At 35.4% G+C, this 21,482-nt stretch overlaps 1 protein-coding gene across 9 annotated transcripts in view; it reads right to left on the bottom strand.

Moving 5' to 3' along the window:
• LOC150107158 (small G protein signaling modulator 1-like) overlaps positions 1–21,482 on the bottom strand; it is a 568,327-nt gene that overhangs the window by 521,100 nt on the left and 25,745 nt on the right. For all 9 annotated transcript variants that reach the window (XM_090391669.1, XM_090391666.1, XM_090391674.1 and 6 more), the window contains exons 3-4: positions 12,872–12,947; positions 8,996–9,158 (exon numbers count right to left, since the gene is read on the bottom strand). In XM_090391669.1, the coding sequence (XP_090247795.1) occupies positions 8,996–9,158; positions 12,872–12,947 (239 nt within the window). The remainder of the gene's footprint in view (positions 1–8,995; positions 9,159–12,871; positions 12,948–21,482) is intronic.

Below are 21,482 nucleotides of genomic sequence, written 5' to 3'. Positions count from 1 at the left end.
CCATAATCATTCTTTCTCTTACTTACTACATAACAAAAAATCTCTTCTGGATTTACTTTGGCATTATTATTATTATTATTACTGTCCTAATATCCCATGGAGTCAAAAACTCATCTAGGAGATCCCTTTTGTCATACACACAGCTCATCATATCTTGCCTTAAACACATTCAAATTCTCTGCAGACACCACACTCTCAGGCAAGGCATTCCAATCATTCACAACTCTGCATGCAAAAAACCTGCTTCTCACTCCCTCCTTATGCAAATTCCAAACATGACCACTTGTTCTCCCTTCATCTCCTACCATTTTATGAAAAACCTCTTTAACATTGATCCCATAACAACCCCTTATCAACTTGTATATCTCTATCATATCACCTCTCATCCTCTTACCCACTAGACTCTATAAATTGCATTTTCTCAACCTTTCCTCATATTCAACATTCCAAAGATCTGAAACTATCTTAGTCAGTTGCCTCTGGACCTCTTCCAACGTCTCTTCATCCTTTTGAAAATAAGATGACTAAATCTGCGAACAGTAGTCCATATGATGCCTAATCAAGGCCCTATACAAGAACAAGAATCGAATTACTTCTACAAGTCAGTGTCCTCTGCATCACTCCCAGAATTTGTTATGTTGTCCTCACAATTTTGGCAATGTGTTCTCTAAATTATAGATCCTTATCCACCATTACCCCAAGATCCCTTATTTCCTTAGCCTCCATCCAACAAAATATCACCACCAAGTGTAAATTCTACATCCCATCTTTGTTTACCAAATTTTAAAACCTTACATTTTGCAACATTGAACTGGCATGCCTACTCCCATGCCCATTCACTCAATCATTTCAAGTCTTCTTGTAAGGACAGAATGCTCTACTTCCAATAGTTCATCCCAACTTTGCAAAATCTGCAAACAACTGAATATCACCATCCAAATCTTCCTCAATATCATTAACATACAAGTTAAACTGCAATGGCCCTAAAACAGACCTCCGAGGACACCACTAGTGACTTTCCTCTTCAGAGATATTGCTACCGATACACAACTTGCTGATATCTATCATATAGCCAATCTTCAATCCAATGCACTAGTCTAATATCCAACCACATCGATTCTAGTTTGACTATCAACTTATCATGCAGTAATCAATCAAAAGTCTTTGCAAAATCTAAGTATACTACTGTATATCCATCTTCTATGTCCAATAAAGCCATCGCATTATTGTAATAAGTAAGCAGATTACTAAAACATGACCTCCCTTTAGCAAATCCATGCTGTACATCAAGGATAATACCACCATTATCAAACCATTCTGGATCCTGGTTCTCACCAATCTCTTTAACCACAAAAACTGACACACAGATAGGCCTATAATTTGATGCTTGAGTTTTGTCACCTCACTTATGAAGTGGCACAATCTTGCCTGCCTTCCACTCCCTTAAAACTTGACCCAATGTAAGACTCATATTAAACAAATATGTCAAGGCAGATGCCAACTCCCTGGCGCTTTCCTTCAAAATGTGCAGCGATATATTATCAAGTCCATAGTCTTATTATTATTACATAACACCTCCAGGGAGTCCAAGACTCATTGAGAGAGGGTACCTACTCTACAACTCTCCGGCTCAACCACTCCACCAACCACAACTACCTTCATCATTTGCACCAATGCCATCTACCACCACCACTAGTATTCTCACAGACAATCACAAACATCCATGCCTAGGCAGGATTCAAACCCACAGCCTTTTGGCTGGAGAGGGGGATATGCTAACCACTCGGCCAATCAGGTCGGCAAAATTCAGCGGGCTCGTCCAGGATTTGAACCCAGAACCTCTCGCACCCAAAGCAAGAATCACACCCCTAGACCATCAGGTTTGTAATGGAACTATCTTATCTCAATTCCCCATATATCTCTTGCTCGCTTACAGTCAGTCTCTCCTCCTCATAATCGTCTGCTCTCAAACTCTCCATAATGTCACATTCACAAGAATGAAAGACCTTTATGGACTGCTCACTATATATCTCAAACATATCCTCTGCAGTGGTTATTCTAACACCATTTTCTCCAATCAATGTCACCCTTCTATTTTTTGCTGGCTACATATTGAAAGAACTTCGTAGGATTTTTTTTTGGCTTCATTAGCTAACTGCTGCTCATATTGAAATTCTGCTACCCTTACCAAGTCACCCTCCTAGCCTGTTTTTTTATATTCCTCATGGAATTGATTATTACCACTCCTTTTATATTGTCTCCATAATGCCTTCTTTTTCTCTATATTGCATGCTTAATATCTTCATTCATCCATTTCACATCTACCTTATTACAAGGGTTTTCTGACCCTTGGAATAGACTTTGCTTCTACTAGATAGTTCTTGAACATCACCCAAGCAGCACTGATTTCCGTTCCAGCCAACTCCTCATTCCATGCTACACCTGCAAGCTGTCTCCTGAGCTTTTCATAATCACCAGCCTTGTAGTTCCATATATACTCTTTCCTCACCAGGGTTTTCACACTGCTGGCAACCACCCAGGTAATCACTTCATGGTCACTCTCACCAACTGGAGGGTGATTTGACACCTTATTTATAATAACATCCTCTGATGAGATGATCAAATCGAAGATCCTCAATCCTCATGTGCTCTCTGTTACATACTGCCTGAGATAGTTGTCCCTCAAAAACTCTAAATCAACTATACATTTCATGGTCACTACCATCCACATTACCAGGTTTATAACAACATCCAACTAAGGAGTATTATTATATATATATATTTTTTTAATATAAACTATGGACTATACATTTTTGCTTATGAAAATTATTTTTTTTTAAAAATATATTATATATTTATTATGTTTTTCAGAAAATGTAATAGCAAATGTTAAATGAATGTCATGATTAAGGCAGAGTAAATTTTCAGCTAAGCTTCACATCCAAATTTCAGCATTGCCATCATTCCATCTGTTATTATAACTACAATATATATATATATATATATATTTTTTTTCCCCCAAAACGATTTCAAATTCTTGCATTTGAGAGTCCACAATATTCTGAATGTCAATTGATGTACATTTTATAGATACACAAACTAATCCTAAATAAAAGAATTTTTGCATCATCAGAATGAACAAATAATACTGAAATATTTTTCATTTTCAATACCAGTCTACTCATACAAAGTAGGACTAAAACGATGATCTAATTGTGTTAGCTCTTTAAGTGTTGATAGATGCCCTTTTCTTTTTTTATGTTTAAAGCAAAATTAACTTTAAGATATGTGACTTGTTCCTTGGTAATACAGAATTCTGGTTTGAAATGAATTCACATATAAAGGAACTATTGACAATTTTTTGAAATGGGGTTCCATCTACAGTGGTTGAATGTCCCAAAAACAGTATCGACACACATACATGTTCATCAACTTTTATGTCTTTTATTCCCTTATAGAGAGTAGGCAAGGCCTTTTAATCCCATCTAACTTTTTTCAGACTGAGTGGGCAGTTTAATCTCCACTGGTAGCCAATCAGAGATAGCTAGCCCATGACTATCATTAATTATAAGCAGCAACTAATGAAGAGGAAGGCAAACAAGTGCAGCCATCTGTTGGTACCTAACCCTAACAGGATATGTTACTGTCTAAATAATGTGGATTCTACAGTCGATTTTCTTGAGTTTATGGGACAAAAAAAAAAAAAAGGCGAGTTTCTGGGAGAAAAAACCTGCTTGTGCATTCTATAAATTCTCTAAGTTAGTTAGAGAATTTATAGAACAAGTTAAATATGTCAGTTATTTAGGCACAGTTTGTAGTGAAGATGGTAAATTAAATATGGAAATAGACAGCAGAATAAGCATAGCTAGTATGATGGGTAGCCAGTTGAATAAATTTATATGGAATAGGAGAGAAATTAGTCAAAACACTTAACTAGTAGTATATAAGACAATGTTCAAACCACTCTAAATTGTGAATCTCAGGAGTTGGGTTAGAAATAAAGTACTTCATCAAAAATTGAGACAACAGATATGAGGGTTCTGAGAAAAATTAAGGGCTGAGCAGATGATATCAATGGCAGAATCATATTAAAAATGAAGGTATCAAGATAGAACCTGATGTTATTAGCATTCAAGAATGTGTGAGCACAGCTAATCGAATGTGCTATGGTCACTTAAACAAAATGGGAGAAGAAAGGTTAACAAAACAGATGTTTGATGCCGAGATATTAGGAAAATGATCAAGATATAGGTGGGTTTGATCAGCCAGAAGTGCCTTAACAACTTCACTTTAAGCCAAACAGTTGTCTTAAAGTGAAAATCTGATCCTAACAACCTCTATTTAGCCTGAATCCAGCTTTTTCTTCAAAATCTTCACTTTTGCAATTTTTATTAGCAGTTTCTTAAGTATACTTGCATAAATCTTACCAGGAATGCTAAGTATGGAAAAACTTCTGCAATTCTCATCTGTTTTATTTCCATTTTTATTGATGGGTACTATGAAAGCTCTACTCCAATCATCCAGAATTCGACTCTCTGACCAAGTCTTCTGAATTATGCAGGGCAGCCACTGTAAAATTTTCTTACCTTCATATCTGAGCATTTCTGATTGAATTTTATATACATCTTTAATTACTCTCCAGGAATAAGAAACTGAGGAGTTAATAATTAAAGAACAGTATAATATATCAAGCCTTTGTAGATGAAAATATTTTGTGCTTAATGAAAGGCAAGTGATATATGTTCCACAGAACAATATGGAAAGTTTGCAGTAAAAAAGATCAAAGTCAATTGAGAAAATTGCCAGGGTTTTCATTGCTTATTTGGGACAACAAGATGTTTGTTTGGAACAGGAGATGTGGCTTTCAAGATTATCCCTCTGAGGTAATCACTTGTAAATTGCTAGCTGGTTTAAGGCTTATTGGCAGAAGGAGTGCAGAGATAATAGTGTGCCAAACCACAGCTTATAAATGACTCATCAGCTTAGTTCCTCCATGTGTAGATGACTCATTACTCATCTTACAACTAAGCTTATACAACATATTACCTTTTAAGAGGGACAATTTCTAACTAGCATTAGCTGAGTCCACTTGTGTCATCACTATCTGAAAAAGATTCTCTTATGAGAAAATCAAAGGCCATTGGCCCAATACAATCACCATTGTCTTCTGGAGATAACAGGATTACCGAAATCTATGACTGCACCCTTGATACAGCAGCAAGATAAACTGAAAGAAGATAGGACGTGCCATGGAAAAGAGGGAATATCCAAAAAACAGAAGCATGTAGGTAAGAATCCTGACACTGAGGACACCTTGAATACAACTGGATAAGGAGTAAGCGTCAGTGGTCCAATGTTAAAAAAGAAGTCAGAGGAGCCAGCTAAGAAGCTGGATCATGATTCTTTTAAAGCAACACATGGTTGGTTGTCTTGATGGAAATGAAAGCACATAACAAAAAAAGGCAGCACTGATGTGGATACAGAAGAAAATGGAAATCCAAGAAAGTACCTGAATTATTTCAGAAATTTTGTGCACATGATATCTACATGATGAAATAGGCCTGTTTTATTGTGCTACATCAGATTGTTCTTTCTGCTACAATCATGTAAAATTATCAGGTTCTAAGAAAGCAAAGGATTGCATAACTGTGTTATGCTGTTCAAACATGTCAAACTGATAAGAAGTTGTTTGTTATTGAGAAACGTGCTAAGCCCTGGTGCTTTACATGGCTAACAATGGATAGTTTACTGGTCGAGTATTATGCTAATAAGAATGCATAGATGACTTCTGAAATATTTAAGAAATGATTAATGAGGTGGGATGTGGAGTTAAACTGGAAATCAAGAAAAGTTTTTCTGTTTTTCGAGACAACTGTGTGGCACACCTTCACTGTTCAGAGTGTTGGACAAATGTCCACCTGGAATTTCTGCCTGCCAACATTACATACTTGGTTCAACCAATGGATATGGGAATCAAAAAATGTGAAGATGTTGTATCGCACAAAGTTGGTGAACCACATCCCAGAAGCAACTAAAGAAAACATACTGACTCATCTTTCACAGCCATGGAAGCGAGTTCAAAAGTAAACTTCTCCAGGCATTATAGTTTGTTGCCAATAGTTGGCAAGAAATAAGCAGTACGACAATTCAGAACTGTTTTTATCACTGTGTTTCAAGCATTTGGACTTGGAGATGCCTTAAATAGCCAAAAGTGAATATGAAGCAATTACAGAAGTGCAAAAATTTAGGAACTATGAAGAATTTGAAGGTATTGACAATAATGCTACAATGAAAACAAAGATTGTGAAGAAGAAATCAATCAAAGCATTTTATTAAAATACCAATAGGAGGAATTAAGAAAAGAAGGCAAAAAAAGTGATGATGACGACATATCTGAAGTTGAACAAATGACTACACAGGATGCCAGTAAATTTATTGATCCGTTATGAGTATATTTCATGCAGGAAGACAATGAAGGAGGTCCACTGTCAGCACACCAAAAGAACACAGCAGGGTACACTGGATAAATTCTTCCAACAATAAGTATTAGGAACTAAAAGCTGAAAAGTAAGTATGCGCATGTCTATTATATAGCTTACTTTTTTATTTATATTCATTATATTTATATTGGACTTTGGCAAGAATATAGAAAATAAATATCAAGAAGGTGGCAAAATATTCTGGAGGTTGTTGAAGAAGCTTAGGAATGGAGGAAAGAGTGCTGTAAAAGGAATTAGAGATGATAAAGGTGAAATGAAAACAGGAGAAAAAGATATCCTTGAAGTATGGAGTAATTACTTTGAAAAACTGCTAAATGAAACAAGCAGTGATGACAGCACAGTGATAAAAAACACTGACCAGGCATGCAGTCAGGAATACATATCCATACTTGAAGTAGAAAAAGCCATCAAAGGCTTGAAATATGGAAAGGCAGCAGGAGTAGATGATATTCGACCAGAAATGCTGAAGTATGGTGGTATAAGAGTCTTACAGTGGCTGCACTGCATAGTTCAGAAAGCCTGGACAGAGGGACGAATTCCCGATGATTGGAGTAGAGCTCTCATAGTACCCATATATAAAAAGGGAAATAAAACTGAATGTGAGAATTACAGAGGTATTTCCCTACTGAGTGTTCCTGGCAAGATCTATGCAAGTATACTTGAGAAACGGTTGAGAAGAATTGTGGAAGAAAAGCTTGGTGAAGAACAAGCTGGATTCAGGCCAAATAGAGGCTGTCAGGATCAGATCTTCACTTTACGACAAATAGTCGAGAAAGCATGGGAATATAACAAAGATCTGTATTTAAGTTTTGTCGATTTGGAAAAGGCATATGACAAGGTGCCAAGAGAGAAGCTATTCAATACGCTGCAGTTATATGGTGTCAATGGGGCATTATATCAAGCAATACTTAGTCTTTATTTGAGTTGTGAGTCAGCAGTTAGAATTGAAGGAAGTACAGGAAGATGGTTTAATGTTAAATCTGGTGTGAGACAAGGATGTACATTATCCCCTCTGTTATTCATTATCTATATGGATCACATTATGAAGGAATGTGGTATTAAACCTGATATCAAAATTGGAGATGTTAATGTCAGCTCTTTGCTTTATGCGGATGATGTTATACTTCTAAATAAATCCGCTACAAGTCTGCAAGATTCTCTGACTAAATTGAATAGCTGTTGTATTAGATATGGTATGAAGGTCAGCAATAAAAAGACAAAGACAATGAAAATAGGCAGAATCATTGAAAATGTCAACTGTGTTGTGAATGGAGAACCTGTGGAACAAGTAAAACATTTCAGCTACTTAGGAACAATTTTTACTGAAGATGGTAAACTAAATATAGAAATAGACAACAGAATCAGCAAAGCTGGTATGGTGGGAAGTCAATTGAATAAATTCATATGAAATAAGAGAGAAATTAGTCGGAACACTAAATTAGCTGTATACAAGACTGTGTTCAAACCAATTTTAATTTATGGATCTGAGAGCTGGGTCAGAAGTAAAACACTTGACCAAAGACTAGAGACCACAGATATGAGAGTCCTGAGAAAGATTAGAGGCGTGAACAGATGGCATCAATGGCAATATCATATTAAAAATGAGGATATTAGGAAAGAACTTGACATTGTCAGCATCCAGGAATGTGTTAGCAGAGCTAATCTCAGATGGTATGGTCACTTAAATAGAATGGGAGAGGAAAGATTAGCAAAACAAGTGTTCTCTGCCAGGTTGGCAGGAAAACGACCCAGAGGAAGACCAAGATATAGGTGGATTGATACGGTACAAAGTGCCTTAGACGATAGAAATATAAGATCTGATAATGTTAGAGTCTTGACAAGTAACAGACTGATTTGGAGGAAAATTGTAGATAGGAAGTTAGTAATGATGTAATTTTTTCATGTAGTACTGTCATATCCTGTACACCCCTTGAGGGTACATGGCAGGAATTTGATGATGATGATGATGATATTTATATTGAATTTATATTTATTATATAAATTAAATTTTAAATATCAAATATTTTTGTGTTGTATACTGTGTTTTAATAGAATTACAATGAAGGGCAACCAGTCTCTCTGTTGATATTAACAATGAGGAAAATTTAAATATGTAAATATTTTGCTATTGTAATTAATTTGAATAAATAATTTGTTACTCAGCAGAATATTACTTTGTCTTTTCATATCTTTCTAACTATTATCATGAAATTTCACATAAATAGAACAGCCACTAAATTGGGTCAAAATGTTCTAGCCCTCATGTATCCCAATTAACTGTAATCTACTTTGTGTGTGTGTGTTAAAAAAAAAATTCTGCACACACTTCTTGTAATTCTCAAAAATTTATTTATAAGAAATAATCTTGCTACTATGCCACTCAACTGTCAGTTGGAGATAACAGGGAATAGTGAAGGTAATATGGTGATGACATCAAATTTACATGTAATATTCTACTACATAAAAATAAACAAACAAGAAAAAAAAAACCTCACTTATTTGGGTCCAAATTTTCAATTTCTGCAACCATCCGAGCAATTTCAGCTGCAGGCTCAAAATTTTTGGCTACTTTTTGAAGTAATGCTGTTGTTGAATTGGTTTTGAAAAGTCCCAGGGCTCGTCTCTTCAAGCCACTGGACAAACAGGCATCAACAGCAGCTAACAATAAAGAAAAAAAAGTTTAAACCAATAAGCGTACTATAAAAAGTTTGAAAGAAGAAAAAATCATGTGTAAAGAACTCAAAGAAATAATATACAACTAATTCTCAAGATAGCATATTTGCAGGGATTGGTTGTTGTAGTAAAGCTTTGCTATGGTGAATTTCCATTAGAACAATGTTGGGCCTCTGAGCATGTGCTCAGGCCTTCTTTTGGTAGTTTGTTATGGTGAGGGTGCTTATCATAATGGTGTCTGCTGTAGTGAGAGTTGGCTATATTGAAAAATTAAAATATAGTACTGTACTCTTAGTTATGACATGATAAACGTTTAAACAACAGGATTTTTAATGTCAGGCATATATGTAATTTCTACAACATAACCCAATACTGATATTATGAAAGTTGTTTCGAAGTTTTGCATAATGAGCAATGGTCAGTGAGATGATGTAACAATTTCCACTTTCAGATCCGATACAAGCCACACTGAATAAAAATGTCATATGCTCATTTCTTTTTTTTGTTGTTTTGTTTCCTTCTATTGTTCTTGCTTTGTGAAATGAGACTCCAAAATAGGAGATGAAGGTGACTGGGTGAGATGTGAGGCCATATGTTTCGCATGAAATATCCGATCATATTGAAAAATACGGATACCAAGTGCTCTCCCCTCACAGTCCCTGTACAGTTCTGACATGAGATTGTTAAATTAAAGTTAACAAGAACTCATGAAAAAAGAGAAAAACACTGTTATGTTTGAATATTGTGTTGTCTACTTATATTGCACACAATTGGAATGGTTGCTAAAAGCTATCCGATATGAGTGAAGATATCTGCCTCATTATTGGGCTCTCTGACTGATTCACAGGAATAGTAATCCAAAATGCAAACTGAAATAGTGGAATCAAAACAAAAGGAATTGGGATTACTAAGGGCAACAGAAAGTATGAAATATAGCAATTGCTATGGAGTAAAAAAGTTTGTTCCATTAGGAGTGAAATGGTTTTTTTTTTTAAAAAAGTCTCATATAAAGAAATAATGCTTTAAGTGCAATATCAAAAAAAAAAAACAGAGTGATTGAACATTTTGAGTATATTCCAAAGTAATACCTGAACTTTTGTAACAAACATTATGAATATTATTATACTACGACCCCATGGAATCAAAGACTCATCTAGGAGGTCCTCTGTCATACACACCACCTTAAACACATTCAAATCCTCTGCAGACACCACGCTCTCAGGCAATGCATTCCAATCTTTCACAATTCTCCATTCAAAAAACCTGCTTCTCCCTCCCTTGCTCACGCCCCTCCTTATACGGCTTCCAGGAATGACCTCATCTCCCATCATTTTTATGAAACAGCTCTTCAACATTAATCCTACAACAATCCCTTTCCGAATTGTATGTATCTATTATATCACCTCCTCTTCCTCCACTAGACTCTGCAAGTTGCATCTTCTCAACCTTTCTTCATATTCAACATTCCAAAGATCAGAAACTACCTTAGTCAATCACCTCTGGACCCTTTCAAACATCTCTTCATCCTTTTGAAAACCAGGCCACCAAATTTGTGCACAGTAGTTCAGTAGCCTAATCAAGCCCTTATACAATGGAACCAGAATCTCCTTACTACTATAAGTCAGTGTCTTCTGGATCATTGCCAGAATTCACATTGAGTTGTCCTCACAATTTTGGCAATGTGTCCTCTAAACTTTAGATCGTTATCCATCATCACCCCAAGATCTGTTATTTCCTCTGCCTCCAACAATATATCCCCACCAAGAGTAAATTCTACATCCCAACTTTGTTTTCCAAATTTTAAAACCTTACATTTCTCAACAATGAACTGGCAAGCCCATTCACTCAGCCTATTCAAGTCTTCTTTGTAAGGCTACAATATCTGCTCTACTCCTCATAGTTTATCCCAATTTTGCAACATCTGCAAACAACTGAATATCTCCATTCATGTCTTTCCCAATATCATTAACATACAAGTTAAGCTCAATAACCCTAAAATGGACCCCTGAGGCACACCACTAGTAATTTTCCTCTTCCAGGATATTCCCCCTCCACACATAATTTGCCAACATTTATCAGATAGCCAATCTCCAACTTCATCTGCTCTAGTTTGACTTTCAGCTTATCAACAGGTGAACTGTTATGCTAAAAAGATCTTTATTCATTAATCTTAATTCTGTTCAAGTGAGATAGTGTGTCAGAGCAAGAGTCAGATTTTCTTTTCTGTAAATTAAATTTGAAGTATAAAGGTAAAGCAGCCAGTAATCTTAACAAGAGCTTACTTAATACAACTCAAATATGAGATGTACCTGACCTATTGTTTTCATAGTAGATCTCCATAGATACTTCAGTGTAAATAATTTTAATTAAATTGTTTAAAGCATATTGATTTTTTTTAATGAGTGAGTCTTTCCTGAAAACTAGGAAGAAGGTATAACTCCTCTACCAGTTTTCCCAAAAAAAGATTTTGTTGAGAAAAATTATCTGGAAATCAATGTGTTTCTCTTACTCAGCATAAAAAGTGAAATAATCAAATAAAATCCCTAAAGAAAGCTATCACTGGTGTACCAGGCAAGGACAACATCAGGAAAAATAATACCTATAAATGTTTTTTAAAATAAAATAAAATAAAAGCTGAAAGATAAGTTGTATTAGAAAATAATAGTAATGATAACAATAAATTGTGGTTAATTATCCTCATGAGACCCTCAGCATTTAAAAAAAAAACTGCTTCTCTTTTCTTCCACATAAAGATCTGCAGCTGAAAAGTGAAACTGACTAGTTTATATGTCAGAAAAGTTTGGAGAGGGAGTACTAGAAGTGTGGGGAGAATAAGAATGATAGCAGTGAGTTGGATGATAAAAGAAAAGAAAGCAGAAATATAGAAAATATATAGAAATATAGAAGAAAGAAGAAATATAGAGAAAACTTATAAAAATAGAAAAGTGTGAATCCTGGCATGGCTGTTGTTACAAGTAGTGCTGAAAGCAAGTGAGGATGCATGTATAAGTGATGGCAAGAATGAAACAACAGAAAATGAAGAGAATGATCAGACGATGAAAGAGATTGCATGCTTACATTGAGTTCTATACAGAACAATATGTGAGACAGAATGGCTGGAGAAACAACTGGCAGATATTATGGCACATAAGCAAAAGAAGAAAGAGATGCAATGGGAGTGAAAGAGTATGAAAGAGAGAGAGAGAGAGTGAAGATCGAATTTTGTACGGCATTTCCATGATAAGGAGTGCTGGAGGAGAGCATGAAAAAAATCTGTTTCCCTTGGCCAAGATTAAGGAGATTAGCAATGCTGTAAGCAATGAAGAGAGGAAAGGTAAAAGAGATTATCTTGGCTGGTATTAATGATCTTCCAGGTGACAAGCATGGTATGTAAGATATGAAAGCGCTGCTAGTAAAAGTGGATAAGAACAATGGGAAAGAAACTGTGAGTTTGCTGCTATGGCATGATAGATGAAAGCAAATATGAAAACCACGATTGTGGATGATCAGTGTGTAGGTTCTGCAGGAAGAAATATGTCGAGTTTATGGATGTGTGGGACTAATGACTAAAATTAAATCTATAAGGCTTTGTTCAGCTGGTCTGGTTCCTGCACAAAAAAGATTTATAATACACATAAATTAATCAGCACAAGATCATAATCAACAGCAGTTAGTTTTAAGTATATTAAAAAACATACCACACAATGATGTTATACTGCTGCTTTCCTCATGTACAAATTTTCTTGTAACAGCTTCCTCCATAATTTGCTTAACCTAAAATTCAAATAACAGCATAAAATAAAACTACAATATTATAACAAAGCACGATCAATTATGTCATTATTATTTTTATTACTAATATTATACATAATTTGTTGAAATTCACAGATTTATAGCTGAAGAAAAAGCCTAACCACAAAGTTATCAAGCCTTAAAAGGATCTGTTAGATAACTATAAACCATCCAAAGCATCCATATGGTTTACTTTTCTATCATTACTGATTTTCCAAATTTTTTAGATTCTTTCCTAACTAAATTCTATACACTTTCATTGATGTAAACCTCATCTCATATGCACTGGCAAAAAACAAACCAGCACTATACGTCTCAGAAAGGAGAGAATCAGTTGTCTGTCGATGATACAAAGTTACGGAAATTTATAAGCAAATCCTTTCAGGGAAATTTAAACAGGATATTAGTCAGGACAAATAAGGACTGCTAATTTCCTTTCCCCTTCCTAATCCCACATGTGAAAGGTTACAGAATCTGTAGCACACCAGTGCTTTGTGTTGGAAAAATTTAAAAGAGTAGCAAAACGCTGAGTTTCTTTTTTAGCTGCTGTATGTAGTATCTAGGAAATACTTGATGTGGAATACTGATCCAGAGAATGAGCAGAGAGAATGAAAAAGAAGAAGGAGGAGGGAAGCAGGTTTGGTAGGTTTAAATATGGCAGCTGTTGTTTGTGTTATAATAGGATAAGTTGAAAATGGAAGAATAAAATGGAAGACCATTCATGGGAGAAGCTAATTTTGCTAATTTCCCTTCTCTCACAGGCTGCTGTGAGAGAAGAGAAATTATCTAAATTCTCTCATCTGGACTTGGATGCAGATAGGATTTATACAGGGTTAGTGGCTAGACATCTAAGAAGCAATGTTTTAAGCAGAAAAAGGACACTTTTTTTTTGGATGTGAAGCTAATGCAATATGCTTAAATGCAAAACAAAAGAAGTTAGATTTTGTCTGAGGAGCTGGGTATTAATGAAGGGTAAAGAGAAGTGAAATAAGTTCTTTTTTTGAAGGTGAGAAGACACGACTGCTACCCAACAAGCCTTGTTTTGGTCGCACTGAAGAATGAGAGAGAGATCAGCATTTAAGATCACTAAATGAAGACCACTAGACAAAGATTTGATTAGTCATATTAAAAAGACTAATTAAAAAAGTTTGATTAGTCATATTAAAAAAATTATTAAATTACTCACATGTAAAAGACATGGATTAAACTACTACCTAGAGCAGTGTTTCTGAAACTTTTTTCGACTACGAAACACTTCACAAATCCTGAAATTTTCACGGAACACCTTGGTTATTTTGTAATGTATAAATTAATACTTAATTGGTAATTAGCTGATTTTTATTATTAATTGATAATTGATTATTAATTAATATTAATTTATGATTATTAATTAATATTAATTGATAATTTAGTATTAATTGATTATTAAGTAATATTAATTGATAATTAATTAATAATTAATTAATATTAATTGATAATTAATTAATATTAATTGATAATTAATTAATAATTAATTAATATTAATTAAACATCAATTAGACCATAATTAAATTAATTTGTGCTGACAAATTAATTTAAAAATTACAAATTCCAGAACGTCTCATGGAACACCGGTTAAGAACCACTGACCTAGAGAATAAAAAAATAGAAAAATAAATAAATCATGCTCAAAGTTTCAGTCTTCATGCTAAGGCCATCTCAGGAGCAAACCAACAGTATATACTAAATCTTATAAACAGTGACTGATAAACTGTGAAAATTCACTAATGGGCATGATTCTCAAAAAGCTGCTCAAAGCTCAGAGTTTTGCGAGGTTTGCAAAGGAGTATGAGTGGAGTTACACAGGAACGGATGAACTCCAAACAGCAAAATTATGGAAATGTTTCAGGTCAGTGACAGGTCATTTGTATGTAGTATCAGAAAGTAAGTGAAACAGCAGAGCCTTGGAGGTATTCTGTTATTATGGTATTGAGGAGATAATATCATTCCTTAGAGGAATAACATGCATCATTACAATCAATAACTTGAGCGAAAACTGGCTACCTAATTATCAAAGGTGGAGGATACACTGCAGCACAGTAGTTTGTAACGAGTTTTTTACTTAGAAAGTAAATTGTACTTGACAAGAAATTATATTCATTTTAATCATTTACCTATGAATATGAAGTATCTTCATCACTAGATTACTTGTATATTATACAAGTAATCTAGTGATGAATTAAAAGAACATACTGTACATAATCAAGTAATCTACTGGACACTTCCTAACACAACATATGCAGTAGTGAGTGATAAAATCAAAGGCATCTCCTGGTATGCGAACAACAGACACAGAGATATCCTCTTCAGAGATGATAAGATTTTCACCATTGAAGAGTCGTTTAACTGCCAAAATGATCAGGTATATGTCCTGGATGGTCGCACAGAACGTGCCATACACCCAGGATTCAGAGAGGTCATCACCCTGCATCAGTGATGGTTTGGTGTGTGTATGTGTGATGGATGATGTATCAGGGGTATCCAGGTTGCATTTATCAAGACACCATGGTGGAATCTGTGGTATGGTCTCTAAACAATACCTTGTTTCATGGTAGACAGTGGACCTTCCAACAGGACTCAGCCTCTGCATACAAGGCAAGGACAACAAAACAGTGGTTGGAGGTGAATGTGCACAACCACATATCACCATCTGATTGGCCATCTGGAAGCCCTGATCTGAATCTGTTTGACTTCCAATTATGGTCAGAGTTTGACAGAGTAGCCTGTAAGTGGCAGTGCTTCCATTGGATGTTGTGCATACCACCATCAATGTGAAGCCTCAGACTTCAGGCTGCTATATGCACATTATACATGTAATTTGTATGTACTGCAAGCTATAAGTGATTTACTGGTAGATTAAAGGTTTATGTGCTGTTCAAGTTGTAACAGTATTTATGGCTAGGCTAGGTATACTGCCATGAATTATGGGATGGGAGATACCCACATGACCTTTGACCTTTATTGAGGTATCATCAATGAAAACTACCCTAGTGGAGACATCGAGAGCTAAATAAATTCAGAAGTCATATTTTCCACACAAGTACACAAATGGCACATCATCATGATTATTAAAATATTACATAATATTAATGAGAAATAGCTGTACAAGCTTTTGTTTGTTCCAGCTTGGATAAATTAAAAGAACATAAATTTCTTATCTAGAATAATTTAGGATGGTAGTTTCTTGATTAGAAATCTATGCAGATCTGCAGGTTTCTTCAAATTTTGTCCACATATGCTTAGAGGTGATGTACACTAGTGATTACCATGGATTTAAAATTACAAAATTCATACTGGTTGTCATTGATTAAATGATGGATCTAAGTGATGAAGTTGACTAATGATGACATCTCTATGCAGTGAAAACGACTTATGAATTAAACTACTACCTAGAGAATTAAAAAAATAGAAAAATAAATAAATTATGCTCAAAGTTTCAGTCTTCATGCTAAGGCCATCTCAGAAGCATATCAACAGTATATACTAAATCTTATAAACAGTGACTGATAAACTGCGAAAATTCTGTTCACTAATGGGCACACTCCTCATAAAGTGAAATGAAATATTACTCTTGATATTCATACTGATTCCATGTGAAATTATTGCCATTCACAAATCTGCAGTGGATCAGTGCAATGAGTTATGGCCCTAACCACAACAAATTGAACAGGAATAAAATGGCCCTCATTTCCCATATTACTATTACTACCTACGGCAGCAGGCAGTTAAACATGAAGACAGATTATTATTAACATCTGATCTCCATGGAGTCAGAGACTCATTGTGGGAGGTACACACTATTGAACACAATGCTCATCCAAGCATGCCTTAAACTGATTCAATGTGTCTACATTCACAACACACTCAGGTAATGCTTTCCACTCACCAACCTTCTGCTAGCGCTCCTCTTTACAGTTTCAAGTGATGGCCTCTTGATCTACCCCTCACCCATTCTATAAAAATCTCTTCCATGTCAACGTAATAACAACCCACTGACTAGATAATACATATCAATCATATCCCCCCCCCCCTTTTCCTCCTATTCATAAGCCCTTACAATTTACATTCTCTCAATCTGTCCTTATACTCCACATTTCAAGAACCATTGACCACCTTTGTAAATCTTCTCTGGGCACTTTCCAACATATCCTCATCACAATGAAATCCAGCAACCAGATCTGAACATAATAATCCATATGAGACCTAATCAAGGCCTCATACAAAGGCATCATAACCTTCATATTTTTGCATGTCAGGGTCCTCCAGATCATTGCCATTATCAATGTGGCCCCTGAATTTCTCCTTGTCCACCATCACTCCTAGGTCTCTAATCTCCTCTACTTCCATTAAAATTTCCCCTCCAAGTGTATTCTTTGCATCCCATTGTTGCTTACCAAATCTCAAAACCATACACTTTGCAACATTGAACTGATAGTTCCACTTAACTGCTCATTCATGCAATCAATTCAAGTCCTGTTCTAAGGCCATAACATTCGCTTAATTCTGCATTGCTCTCCCCAGTTTTGCATCATCTGCATATCACTAGTTCAACCCATCCCAGTATCATTAACATACAAAATGAACACCAACGATCTCAAAACTGACCCCTGTGACACACCTCTAATGACCTTCCTGTTTCGGGAATACTGTACCGCCATATACAATTTTCTAATACCTATCTGACAACCAATCACTGATCCAAATCAGAAGTCTGTTATCCAATCCCATCTCTTTCAATTTATTTAACAGCTTGTCGTGTAGCAGTCTATCAGAAGCTTTTGTAAAATCGAAGTACACAATTGTATATGCATCTCAACTGTCCAAGGTATTTGTCACCTTGTTATATTACATAAGTTAGTGAAACATGATCACCCTTAACAAAATCATGCTGATGACCACAGAGAATACTGTTATCAACCCATTTTTGTATCCTACCTCTCACCAATATCTCCAATACCTTCACCACAACTCCAGATATATAGACCGGCCTATAATTTGAAGCTACAGTCTTATCACCATCTTTATGTAGTGGAACAATTTTCCCCTCCTTCCACTCCCTTGGAACCAAGTGCTGTTGCTAGACTTTTACTAAACAGACATGCCAATGCTACTGCCAATTCCCTGGAACATTCCCTTAAGATGTGTAGTGATATGTCATAAAATCCTATTGCCTTATTGACATCAAGTTTATTTATTTCCTCAAATACCTCCTGCTCACTCACAATTAAGCCATCCATTCCTATGTCCTCTACACTTACGTTCTCATGATTCCACCCTGATCAGGATGAAACACTCTTATAAATCACTGATTACCTCAACAATGTCTTCAGCAGTTAGCATGCTACACTTTCATCCATTAACATCATCTTACCATGATCATTCTTCCTTCTACTTGCCACATATCTAAAAAAACTCTAGGGTTTTTCTTTGCCTGATTTGCCAATTTCTGCTCATACTCTACTTTTTTCCCTACTAACTGAGTCACCCACTCTCCTGGCTTGTTCTTTATACTCTTCATGTAACTGATTATTACCCTTATTCATCTTGACTTCTGACAAAATCCTTTCTTTTTCCAGATTTAATGCATAAGCTCCACATTCATCCAGTTTACACCTATCTTATTAAGCCTTATGGCCTTTGGAATACATTCACACATTGATGCTGTTATGTATTTCTTTGTCACTTCCCATGCATCATTTATTTACATACCGCTCAACTCCTCGTTCCACATTATAACTCCAAGCTGTCTCCTAAGCTTGTTGTAATCACTAGCCCTATAATTCCACATATATCTTTCCTCACAAAAGTCTGTATATGACCAGACACAACACAGATGATTACCTAATGATCACTTTCACCAACTGGAGAAAGTGTGAAACCCCTCTCACAATTACATCCTCTGATGAAATGATCACATCTAGAGCTCTCAATCCTCGCATGCCCTCCTTTACATGCTGCCTGAGATAATTATCTTTCAAGAACTTGAGAAATTCATTTTCTTTATTCCCAAATGTTATCTCTTCATTGCAAGCTATACCGCCATAATTAAAATCACCCATAATAATTACCCTTCCTTTGTTCACTAATCCAAGTTGTTTATACCTTTCTTCATCACCATCCTCCACATTCCTAGGCCTATAGCAATATCCAACTAAATATGTCTTCCTCTCAACCTCTACATTACACTACACTGCCTCATAACCATTGCCACTATTGCCCCCTTTCAAGTCTACCTTATGCAGACTTAATTCTCCTCCTGTCATCAGCAGCAGTCCCCCTCCCTTCTTGTCCTTTATATCCTCACAAAAAATACTGTATCCTTCCATTTCTATTCCTGTTGCGATATCATCTTCATTCAACCATGTTACATCTATTCCGATGATTTTGGGGCAAATAAACTCAATCACTGATGAAATGTACTTATAAACACAGAGTGAGAAATGCCAATAGGTCATTATATACTTCTTGGTGCCTATAACATAACTGTATAGGCACATCTCCACTCCCATTACTAGTGCTATTGATAATGTTCAATCGGAGGTCATTTTATGGGCATACCTAAGTTTAAGAAGATGACACTTAGTGTCCTTATGGTATATCTTTGAATATTCTACATACTTCACTATCCTCCACTTGTGTATATGAGGCTGATTAGTAGTTGGCCAAATTCTTGAATCTTGCAGCAATCGCACTTATTTAGATTATATAAAAAATTTTATAATGGCCTTGTTTGCTTCCTTAAACTTTGTTGTACCAGAACTGAGTATGGTGTGACAGCTGGATTCCTTTCTTAAGTCCTGTGGTTGGCGTCAAAGGCATGGTCCAAGGGACCTGATTTTCTTAGGTATAGATATTTGATGAATCTTTTGCATTCCTCTTGTCTTAATAAGATACAATATTCTGTCAATTATCCAAATGCAGTGGAAAATTAATTTGCTAGTTTGATAACCAAAGGTATGGTTACATTATGCTGTACAACCACAAGCTGCTTGATATATTAGCCCATTTAACAGTTAATTGAAAGATCACTGTATGCCTTCCTGTTTCACCAATGTAGAGTGTGACAATCTTCTCCACTATTTTAAAAAAGATTGAGGTGATGTGCTGATATTCCAATGGCAGACTTATCTCTCTTTTTTGTAACCTAGCTATAGGATATGGGGATTTGCTAGCTGAACATAACAATATATAGATAATTCAGAGTGGGGGGTTATTCTACTCTTTATTCTCTTCACTCTCATTTTTAATACCTTTCCATAACCTCTTTTTCATCAGCAATTCTTGTTGGCTTTTCCTAGTCACCCATTTCACTAAACAATTCTCATTCGTTGCTGTTACCAAATATTTCTTAGCAAGCTCTTACTGACCTCTTTTCCTTCAAACTCACTATTGGTTTCTAGACGCTTCACAGGCTGAGTCGGTTTCAACGATGCCCTTGGGTTAGAAAGATGTAAGTTTAAATCTCCTCTAGGATGTGAAGAACCTCTTTATGAAGGTTTTTTTCAATTGAAGGTAAGTTATCCTGTCTCATACATACAGTAATAAGACATCCTCCAAAAAATTTGAGCTTTTCATCCTACAAAACACACAAATCAGTCAGAAGAACATATTCAATAGACAGTCAAAATACACTAAAGCCAAATGAGACTAAAGAGAAAATGCAGTAATAGTTTCTAAATCTATTATAATTACTTCATAGTAATATGTAAATTCTTTTCTCCATGAAAGTGTTGCATGTCCACTTACTCCCAATTAAAGAGTAAGGAATTATTTATAACCAACCAGGTCCAATGATAGCATCTCAATCGAAAAAAAATTTATAAAACTGGAACCAAATTCAAAACTCTCAATATTTCCATTTCCTCTACCACACATTGCTTAAGATAATTCCAGAAATCAAGGATCCCTTACTACTATTGCTATTTCTTCTGTTTGGTCTATATTATCATAGTTAAAATATATCTTATTGATCACTCATCTTGCACTTGAAAGCTAATTTACTAAAGCATTTCTCATTCACTCTCAACTCTTGCTATATAGAAAACATTCTCTATATAGCAGCATCTCACAAAATATTCTGCTCTTCCCCACTTCTAAATCATATCATGCACACTATCAAAGTCAATTAGATGATTTGTGAGATTTTCCTAGTGGTTATTTACTCTGCAATGGTACAAATCATCCAACAGAAGCACACTCACTCTCCTCCCCCCCACCCCAAAAAAAATAAAATGCTACATCCTTCAACTTTTATTCCTCGAGATGGCATCTCTCAACTATGCCTCACATACCAGTAATTTTCAGATGAGCCAGGTCTATCAAAGGTCATTTTCCTTATTCTTCTGATATTTTTATGCAAATTAAAAAAAAAAAAAACATTGTCAGTATTCCCATTAGTGCAATATCTATTACAGCTATCTCCAAACTTCTTAATATACTATATAACCTCTCGTCACTAGCCCCACATCATTCCTGCTA

The sequence above is a fragment of the Typopeltis vanoorti genome, chromosome 4 (genome assembly GCF_054136105.1).
Source record: "Typopeltis vanoorti isolate ZY-2024b chromosome 4, IOZ_Tvanoo_1.0, whole genome shotgun sequence".
NCBI classification, from domain to species: Eukaryota; Metazoa; Arthropoda; class Arachnida; order Uropygi; family Thelyphonidae; genus Typopeltis; species Typopeltis vanoorti.
The sequence above is the reverse complement of the archived record's forward strand: the minus strand, read 5'-3'. Positions and strand labels throughout refer to the sequence as shown.